Source organism: Alosa sapidissima, chromosome 11 (genome assembly GCF_018492685.1).
Source record: "Alosa sapidissima isolate fAloSap1 chromosome 11, fAloSap1.pri, whole genome shotgun sequence".
In the NCBI taxonomy this organism is placed as follows: Eukaryota; Metazoa; Chordata; class Actinopteri; order Clupeiformes; family Clupeidae; genus Alosa; species Alosa sapidissima.
Genome location: NC_055967.1, coordinates 35,149,683 through 35,160,035, shown reverse-complemented (window position 1 = coordinate 35,160,035; position 10,353 = coordinate 35,149,683). Strand labels below are relative to the sequence as shown.

General features: G+C 41.5%; 1 protein-coding gene across 1 annotated transcript in view; it reads right to left on the bottom strand.

Moving 5' to 3' along the window:
• Positions 1 to 7,359: 7,359 nt before the first annotated feature.
• Positions 7,360 to 10,353, bottom strand: part of si:ch211-1e14.1 (UPF0606 protein KIAA1549) — a 61,333-nt gene continuing 58,339 nt past the window's right edge. The window contains 1 exon segment of the mRNA XM_042110911.1: positions 7,360 to 10,118. Coding sequence (XP_041966845.1) covers positions 9,915 to 10,118 — 204 coding nt within the window. The 3' untranslated portion in view covers positions 7,360 to 9,914.

The following is a 10,353-nucleotide window of genomic DNA, read 5'->3' as shown; positions in this document are numbered from 1 at the left end:
ATAGTATTGTAAGTGCCAGTTTAATGTTTCTGTAGGGGGCAGTAGCAAGGGGAATAGGTGTAACTGGGACTGATTACTGTAAAGGCCCCTACACATTATACGCGGCATGCACTGTGCTTGTTGCTAGGTTGCTCTTGGTTGTGCTATGACCCAAATATTTTTCTTGTGCTTACTGCCAGGCTCAGTCATGACTGTCGAAACACAGTACCAACAGCACGTTACCCCCGTGCCATGTGTTAGGATAAATCAGGGCCCCATGGTAGGGTAAGCACTGACTTACAGGTGGGGCTTCAGTGATGTCACTTCCTGTGGCTAATTGGTAAAGGAACACCTGTCTTGAGACCTGAGTCAACAACAACAAAAACTTGAACTCAACAAACTTCGATGCCTGTGCTATTCAGGAGGCACATCGGAAGCTATACTGGGTCAATGAGAGCCACAGGTATCTGACCTCACACTGGAGCTCTGCCAAACTGAGACGCACACCTTTGCAACCACACAGGTCCTACTTCCACGTCTGTACACCATACAGTACATACAGTATACAAGCGTTTTGGGGTTTTTCATTCACGTTAGGTTGTGGTCTGGGCTTCAGCTAATACTGCCTTCATGCCGGTCGTAAAACTCAGAGGACCCGACATTAAAAATCCTGACCTCCCAAAAAAGAGTGATCATGAGATCAGGTTGGAAAACAAATACAGGAAACGCATAAATAGGTTATCAGAACTGGTTACTATGGTTGAGCAAGAAACTCGAAGGAAAATGTCTGCCTATATGCCGAGTTAAAAGAGCCATTACAAATGTCTGTTTTAACTTGAAGGAAAATGTCTGAGTATTTCTATCTGTAATATTAATTTAGTGATAAATTACCTTGCCTATTTGTAAAGAGAGTGAGATGTGTCTCTTGTGTTGTTGCAAGAGAGACCGCTGGGGTTGGAGAATATGATAGTGACGTCTAGTCGGATACCTCGGGGCACAAGACTTCCGCACGAGTCTCTGAGCATAAAAAAATTTGACCCGACTTTGCGTTCATTTTCATTTTCAGTAATTTTTCCTCTATCAGAAATCTGAATTTCTGAATATCCGATGTGGCATGAAGGCGGCATAAGGCTAGAATAATACTTCCACCTTTTTCTGATTTAGGGTTGTATTATTCTCATAACATATTCTAAATCTAACATATTCTGCATATAATATTGTCAGTAGAATGTACTGTGTAACTCTGTGGAGACTAAACAGTCACATGAGGAAGTGTTGCCTTCCTACTTGCTGGTCGGTCATATGTGGTGCTGCTGTTGCCTACAGATAGTCACTTACAGCGCTGGCTTAATAGGCTAAAGTATTTGTCAGAATAGCTTCTAAACTCTGGAATGAGTTGCTCCTACAAAAGGCCACAACAATGCCTGATGTAAATTTTGACTTTTTTTAAATTTTGACACATTTTTATTCTCTGACTTTTAACTCAATAGCAGCTAGGTTTTCCTGAACCTACCTCAAATAGCAATTTGTCAGTCTTGTTAAAATCTTGTCTTGTACAAATGTAATATCTAGTAAAAACAAGTGCTCTCTGAGATTGTTGAACCAGTGGTTTTCTCTGTACACATCAACAAGGCCACCTCCACACGTCACACACAAAACTAGAAACCACAGACTTTCCATTTGTGTATGGTTGAAGGGACAGTCATCTGTGGTGTGTGGCCATCAGTTGGTGTTGAATATATGTTTGTTCCATATATCCACCTTCATCATTTCCAAGATTCATCTGAACTGCTCGGTGGTGCAAAGTTAACTCGGACATTGAACCAGTGCCACTATGTCTGTATCTGTATCTGTACCACGAGAGACTCAGCAGTCATCTGTGGAGGTGCCCTCTACCTACTACAGCTGGTCTGTCTTCAACATATGGTGCTGCTGTGTAATACTTGGCAAATGTGCCAAGAAACATTCAATGAAGGTATGTTTCTTGACTGCCGCAATGATGAATTGTTCAGTATTCTTTGTATTTCATATGTTAAAGGAGAATTCCGGTGTGATATTGACCTAAAGTGTATTGAAACATGATACCGAGTGTGAACGTATGTCTCATAGCCCATCTCGACTTGTCCCCTGCACTCCAAAATCTGGCGCTAGTTAGCAGATGCTACCAACAACTTTTTCAGTAGTGGTGCTTCGGCATCGGGCTAGCCATGCAAATAAATCACTGTTTTACACCCATTTACGAGGCTCAATGTATCTCCACACTTCATTGGTAGACTTCCTAGGGCCCTGACATTTAAAACGAGACATTGAGAACTTTGAAAAAGCACTGGTAGTTTACTTACAAGATGATTTATACAGACAGTATCTTCACTAAGTTTAACGTTTGCAGCCATCTTGAATTTAGTCACGATAAGTCGAGCAACGAGTAAGAATGAACAGGTATGATAAGGGATCAGATTCCAAAAATAATTCAGTGGAAATGCATGGATTCCAGTTTCTTCCAGTAGCAGCAACTGGAATCCATGCATTTCCACTGAATTATTTCAGTTCATTTCAGTTCAAGTTCCCTTGATTAGCACATATTAGAGTATAATACCGCACTATAAAAGATGTACCCACTATGTTGAAAATGGATGGATTAATACCAAGTCTTATTGTGTTGCTTTAATATTAGAAGTTCACTGTAAGTTAGTCTAGGCAAACTCAAAACATTAAATTATTTTTACATTTTTGCAGATCTTGTCCAGAAGCCCATTATTATAACACACTGCAACTCCACCAGCTGCGCTATAAACTGTACAGGGTCTAATAATCTTTTTTTTTATCATCATCTGGTGTCAACGCTGGCGACTACGCCGCTCCGTTTGGCATTTTTTGACTTTTGTTTTTTGTCAATGTATTGTATGTAGAGCGCTTTGGGTTGCACTTTGTGCATGTTAAATGCGCTATACTAAATAAAACTGACTTGACTTGATTTGACTAATAGATAGATAGATAGATAGATACTTTATTGATCCCCAAGGGGAAATTCAGGGGGTCTCAGTAGCATACAGACATCACACACAACATGCACTTACAGCAGAAATGGTAAACATAAGTATACATATAAACATATAACCAAACTCCACTGTACAATAGAGACAGTAGGAGATAAGAAAAACTAACAAAACTAAATACTAAATATACTATATAAATTAAATGTAAAAAATCCAGTGTGCTTGAGGGTGATCAAGCATGAGACGCTTGTAGTGACAGGGCCTGTAGTTCTGTGTGCATGGTGAGGTGCTCAAGAGAGTGAGGGCCAGATGTGTACATTTGCGAACGTAGCGTTATCAGCGTCATGGATACACCGCAGATTGCGAACGCTGTCAGACCCACGTTACCATAGTATTTATCAATCGTTCAATCCTTAGTGTAAACTGCGCCTTTCTCTGCCTTTCTCCGCCCTTAAACGCAATTTACCAACGTCCACAACTGAATGGCAGCGCCTACATACAAGCGCAGTTGAATGAAGTTATCTGATGACAACATTAAAAAGAACTACTTGTGCACGTAGGCTATGGAAGATTGATCAAATCTAGCAAGTAGGAAAGTTTAAGTGAATGACGTGAAAATGAAAGTAAGACATTTGAAAGGCCAACGAAAGTTGAGGTTGCTGTTGGTAGTACAAATACTTTCACCACAAAAACTGGTGCTCTAAATAGCAATTCTGTTGTCTTTGAAAGGTTCTCTTATTGACGCATTGAACTGCAATTTGGATTAACACCTGCTTTTACAAGGCGTAAGTATTTAGGCGCAGAATAGACGTGCGCTTTCAGGAGCAGTCTTTGTACATACCGTGGAATACATAACTAGGCACTCTTTACTCTTCCCCTCCCATCTTTTTACGCTAAACTCCCACTTTCCCCTGGATCCTCCCATGAATGCATATGCATGACATGACAAACGCAATCTGCCACTTTCAGCTTCCGCGACAGGCAGTTTGTGCTTTTACATCATTGCGGCCTGTTTGTACATACCTCGCAATGATTTTACACGCACATTGCGAAACAAATACGCCTGAAGTGGGCGCAAAAGCGTTAGTACATCTGGCCCTGAGTGTCATGGTGAAGGTGCAAAAGTAGTCCAACAGTAGTCCTGTAGTTCTGTGTGTATGGTAAGGTGCTCAAGAGAGTGAGCGTCATGGTGAAGGTGCAAAAAGTAGTCCAACAGAAGTCCTTTAGTTATGTGTGCATGGTAAGGTGCTCAAGAGAGTGAGTGTCATGGTGAAGGTGCAAAAAGTACTCCAACATTATATCAACAGTGCAATAATAAGGTCTAGAGACCAGCATAAATAATATGGACAAATAGGAGAGTAAAGTATAATGTAGACAAGGTAAAATAAAAAACTATGTCAGTGCAAGAACAGGATGAGGTAATAGGGTTACAGCCATTCAGTATTGTAGTATAATATACTGGTTAATAATCACAGCTTTCCACAAAGACAAAAATGAAGTACGGCTCCCTCCTTTATTTGTTATCCACGTGGGTGGTTGTGTCCCTCCCAGAGCTGAGACCAAATGTATGCCCTTGGTGTACAGTCATAGCACCGCCTTGTGGAAAAGATCGGAGTCACAGTTCACCAGACCCAATGTTTGCCAAACATCAAGCGCATGCTCTGTGCTACAATAGATTATTTATCTACATTTGGCACAGAATGAGTCTGTTCACTTTTTCCTCATTTGGAACAGAACACGTGAATATTTGTTATTTAGATTGTCATGAATATCCATGTGTAACAATATGTTGATTTAATATACTGATTAATAATCAGCTTTATTTTCACAGAGACAAAAATTAAGAACAGCTCCCTCCTTTATTTGTCATCCATGTGTAAACGCACATGTAAACAACCCATAGGCTACTGATGCCGAACTGATTCAGTGGGTTCATACATTACAACTCATTTACAACAGTGCTAAAGCGTACTGATAACTTTGACATTATGTGGTGAAAAACAGATATGAAAATATTATTAGCAAGATAAGATTAACTCGTGAGCATTTTTGCTTCATTCATTTCCATAATTAATCCATTATTGAATCCAGACTTAAAGGTGCAATAAGCAACATTGCCCAAACAAGAGGAAAAACTCTCACACACAAAACATACACGCACGCACACAAACAAATTTACTCTCACCCACTCACCCATGTGCACCTGGGCAAGCAGGCATGCTACTTTATCAACATTTAACAGCAACCCTAACATTTGTATGAGGTAGGTAGGTAGGTAGATAGATAGATAGATAGATAGATAGATACTTTATTGATCCCCAAGAGGAAATTCAAGACTGACTAGGTGACTATTGTGTGTCAAGGAGATACACTAGATATATTAGCCTATGTGTGGCTTGTCTGTTTATTGATAGGTGATTACAGTAAGTGATTAAGTATCGCTGTTCATGGTTTTAAAAAGTCTGTTACAATGTTGCCTATACACCTTCAAAACAATGTGGCTAAGAGCAGGCATATACACTGCATTGAAAAGATCAATTCATTATACAAGCAGTTTGAAAAATACTGTAAACCTGAGACAACCTATGTGAAAGCAAAATTAGAAAAATAATCTGTTTCTACACTCTTCTTGGGAGAAATAAGAAGCAATCGGAATAGCTTTTCAGTTTAATCTAAACTGGACTTGCGCTGAGACAATAACTCCAACGTAAGTTCAACTTTCTCAATCTATTCTTATTGCTCCTAAGGGGAATTTAGGAGAAAATGTTCAGATCTCAGTGAGAACTGAGATGTGGCAAACAGTGGTGAACGTTCGTGGTGAGCATGTTTTCTCTGAACAGTTCAATTTGAACTATTTGATGTAAACATTCCATTGTAACGGTAACACTTTGTCAAGCTCACGCAGAGAACTACCTCCTCTCCAGTGTTTGCAAACTTTCACTAAAAACTCAAGGGCAATTCCATGGAAAATTACGTTTTTTGTAACATCCATAATGCCAGTAAAATGTGATGGTATGATATGTGAATAATTACATGAAATTTGAGCATTTGCTATTTTTGGCTGAAGAATGTACATGAGAAAAAATGCACAAAAAATGAATGTTATTATTCACATCATACAAATGCCAAGGCTTTTCACTGGCGTTATGGATGTGACAAAAAGTCCATTTTCCGTGGAATTGCCCTCAAGGCAAACAGAAACCTGTTTGCAAATGTTCGCTTTGTTTCTGGAAGGTGTCCTGGTTCTCGAACATGAGACAGGGCCTCTTCAGCCTGTCCTCTTTCAGGTCCTCCTCGGAGTCCCTCAGCTCCCTCTTCTCCAGCTGGGGCGTCTGCAACTCAAGTGCGCCCTCTAGAGCCTGTGCGCTTCATCACTGGCACCTCTAGAGCCTGTGCGCTTCATCACTGGCACCTCTAGAGCCTGTGCGCTTCATCACTGGCACCTCTAGCAGAGGCCTGTGCGTTTCATCATGTTGGATTTATTATCAATTCATTATTATTCAAATTGTAGAATTATTTGGGCCCGAGCACCAAACGGTTGGTAATAGTTGATAATATCTTGGGCCCGAGCACCAAACGGTTGGTAATAGTTGATAATATCTTGCCGTACTTTGCCTTTTTTGAGATGGTTCCCATGGGCGAAAGTAAGTGGCACACACATCCGGCGTGGCCCAGGGACTCGCTAGAGCCCCCCTTATGTGAGTGATCCCGTGGTTGGCATATACTTTCAGCTACACACACCAAAAATTAAAAAATTTGACAGGAGTTTTTAGGATAACTTGTCAATTGTGGCACTGCATATCACAAAATGTATGTCATAAATTGTCATTAAATACTTGGAAGCACATCATTGTACCCCACATATTTGTGGTGTAGTGCCACCTAGTGAATGTCATCAGTGTAAATTGTCACACCCAACAGGAAGTGAGTAAGTGATTTCGATGCATATAACTTGCAAAAACAAATAGCACACACATCAGATTTGTGCATTTGACAATCACACCATATGTGAGTGCATTGTTGGAAATGTCATATGTCCGAAATGTCACGGGACGCAGACTGCAGGTGCTCAGGCCCGCCATCACCGCTTGCGGATATATCTATTACGTAATACTTCTGTAGAGTAAATGTATTATTCGTTCATCACATTGCTCCTCAGCCATTTTGAAGTAAGACAATAACATATAATATTTAACTAATCCAGTAAGTATACTAGATGCATTTGTAAATGCACCTAAATACTCTTTGGTGCTTAAGTATATAGGAACAAATGTTATCCCTGTGGATATGTGGTAAGGGCATTCACACAACATTGACATCTTCATATGAAGGAGGTCAACCAGAAAGTATGACATTAAATTTAGATGATAAACACCAGCCAGTGAAACCTTGATCTGGTTTATTTAAATAAACAAACAGCAGAATGCCTACTTTGTGGTTACATAGATGTGGGAAAAAAAACATTGAACATATTAATTTAACAAAAAAACTTACAAAAACAGAAATTATACCAATGATAAAACTCAAACAGGGACAATCAAATGGAGAATGAAAACATCAGGCAAAGGTAGATAAGAAAAAACATCTCCATCACTAAGGAGATGCTTATGTCGGGGAGAGAACAGTGCTTCAGTTTCCTCTCTCTCCATCAACTACAACACTGAAAATGGTTTGGGGAAAATGTTTTTTTTAAAAAGGGAAAAATACCACATCACTTTGGAGCACAAATGAACACATTACACGGACACCAGGTAGGAATTAAACTATGGGCTGCTGCAGAGTCAGTGCCCTAACATGCACGCACCCAAGAAAGACAACAGATGGAGGTTTCATTGCTGGCTGGAGGCGCTCGGGTCATAAAGGCCTAATGGAAGCCCGCTATGTAACGGACCTTGGCCAGTCAGACGCTATCTGGGTTCCTTGAAATCCACAGTGCCCTGAAGTCCTGTTCGGACCCAAAAACCACACTTCAAACAAAATGCTCGTCGATACAGTGACTGAATGTGGAAAAATGATCTACTGTTGCAGAGTCCACACACAGACCCCATGTAAAGTAAACAAATCCTCCTCTACTGGGAGAAAACAGAGGAAAAAGAAAGTAGCATTTACTGCATGTCTACACAGACAGTGCTTCCAGCGGCGCAGTTTCAAATGGCTGCATTATTTACCTCACTGTGGTCTCTGACTGCAGAACTGCTATTTTTTTGTTTTAAATCTGGATTGTTCAGTTTGGCTCTTGTCTCAACCTGTGATATCTGTATTTAGTATCAAACATCTTCCTAATGCCTTTGGTATTTCTTCTGCTACATTTCTCTGAACCCTCAGAACTTCCATTTGGTTCTTGCAGTCCTCGAAACAGCTGTGACAGTCCAACACATAAGCAAAAGGTACACCCACACTCAGAGGAGGCTGTCCATTGAAATAATGCTTCAGCCAATCAAAACCTGTCTCAGCCAACAGAAAACTGCCTCAGACAATCAAATGCAGCAACAATTTAGTAAAACGCTGGGTCACTGTGATCTGATACTCAGATGGCCTGTGGTATGTGTAAAGGTCATCTACATTGACCTTACAACGTCATATTAGCAGGCTGAGACAGGCCAGTATCTTACAGCCATCTGTTACAAGAGAACCTTAGCTAATTGTACATCAGATCCTGCCCTAATCTGGTTATATTGGTGTAGGTAATAGAAGCGCTTTAGAAAGGTTGATTTTGATTCTCCTAGCACAATAAAGCCACAGGGCCTTTATTTAAGGAAGTTTACCACTTACAGTACACTGAGTTAACTTACCCAGGCTTGTTGCTGAACCACATACTTGGAGTAACCCACAGGCTGAGGTTCCACACCAACAGATCAACAACAACACATCGCATTTATATGGCGCTTTTCAACAACAGACTAGGGCTAAGATCTGCTCCTGTTAGGATCGGAGAAGGCATAGAGTGGTCTGTGGCAGGGCAGGACTTTGTCCCAGGTGGTCAAACCCAGGATGGTCTGAGCCTGCAGTCTGAATGCCGTGGCATGAGTGGGTGGCAAAAAAAAAAAAAATCAAAATCCAGAAAACACAGTTTAGGTTCGGGTCTAGACTTCACCTTGGCCTGAGAAAGTCTAGCCTTATAGCCTTAAGCCTGCCCTTGAGGGTTCATGGATCAAAAGTGTTAGCACCACAGAAATGACAGTGAGCAGGGCACCTAGTTCATTAAGAACAGATGAAACAGTGTATGGAAATATAATATGCACACAGTAAAAAGCCATTCTTCCTTGGTTTTTAGTATACCGTATGTATTTAAGGTGTCGAGGAACGCTTCAGTGCTGCCAGATTAACGGCAGATAATCAGGTAACAGCATCAACTCAAGAGGGCAGAAGGCCGCAAGATAAAAAGAATACAAATGAGAGTGCTCTTCGTGGACATGAAGCCTCAGCTGCTGCTCAGAACAGAGGGTACACAAACAATCAAACAAGCAAAAAAGCACAGTAATCAAAGTCAAATGTTTAAAGATTACATTTAAAAAACATCCACAAGAATATGTGGTAACCAGGTTTTGGCTGAAGTCCCCCTTGTCAAAAAAAAAAAAATCATTCTTTTGAAAAACCTTTTGTGGTCCCTTTTTCTCAATAGGTCCTTCACACACACACACACACACACACACACACACACACACACACACACACACACACACACGCACACACATGCACAGTGCTACTATTTGAGATCCAAAGCTACAATTTTTCTTCAATTCCTGCTTTTCTCTGATCTTGTCTCAGTCACTTGTCTCAGTCTCAGTGCAGATGCCCCCATCTTTCATCCACGACCAGACCCCCAGGGCCACCCTCAGTCCATCCTGTCCCCCAAAGGAGGGCAGCTTCCATGGGAAGCAGTGCTGGCAGCTCTGGGGTCTCTGGAAGGGGCTAGGGGCCAGAGAGGGGGGGCGAGCCTCAGCTGTGGAAGCTGGGCAGGGAGGCCTGTTTCTGGGACAGGCGCATGAGCTCCTCCCTGATGGCCTTGATGAGGGAGGCCGAGGAGTGCGTGGATGGGAGGCCTTCCCCCTGAAGGGCGCCGGGGGTCGACGGGTAGCCCAGGCCGGGGGTGTCCAGGTGGGCGGGTGGGGCGGAGGGTTCCCTCACTCCCATGCGGTGAGCCTTACACACACACACACACAGACACACACACACACACACACAGAGTTGAGATTACACAGGATCCATTCATCAACCACGTTTACATGGACATTAATATTCCGATTGTGAGATTAACCCGATTAAGACAAAATTCTGAAGAAGACGCTGCAATGTAAAACCCTGCCCTGTGGTGGGTGAGTTTGTTCATTATTATATATATTACATATATTACATTAATCTTCTGCTATAAACATGG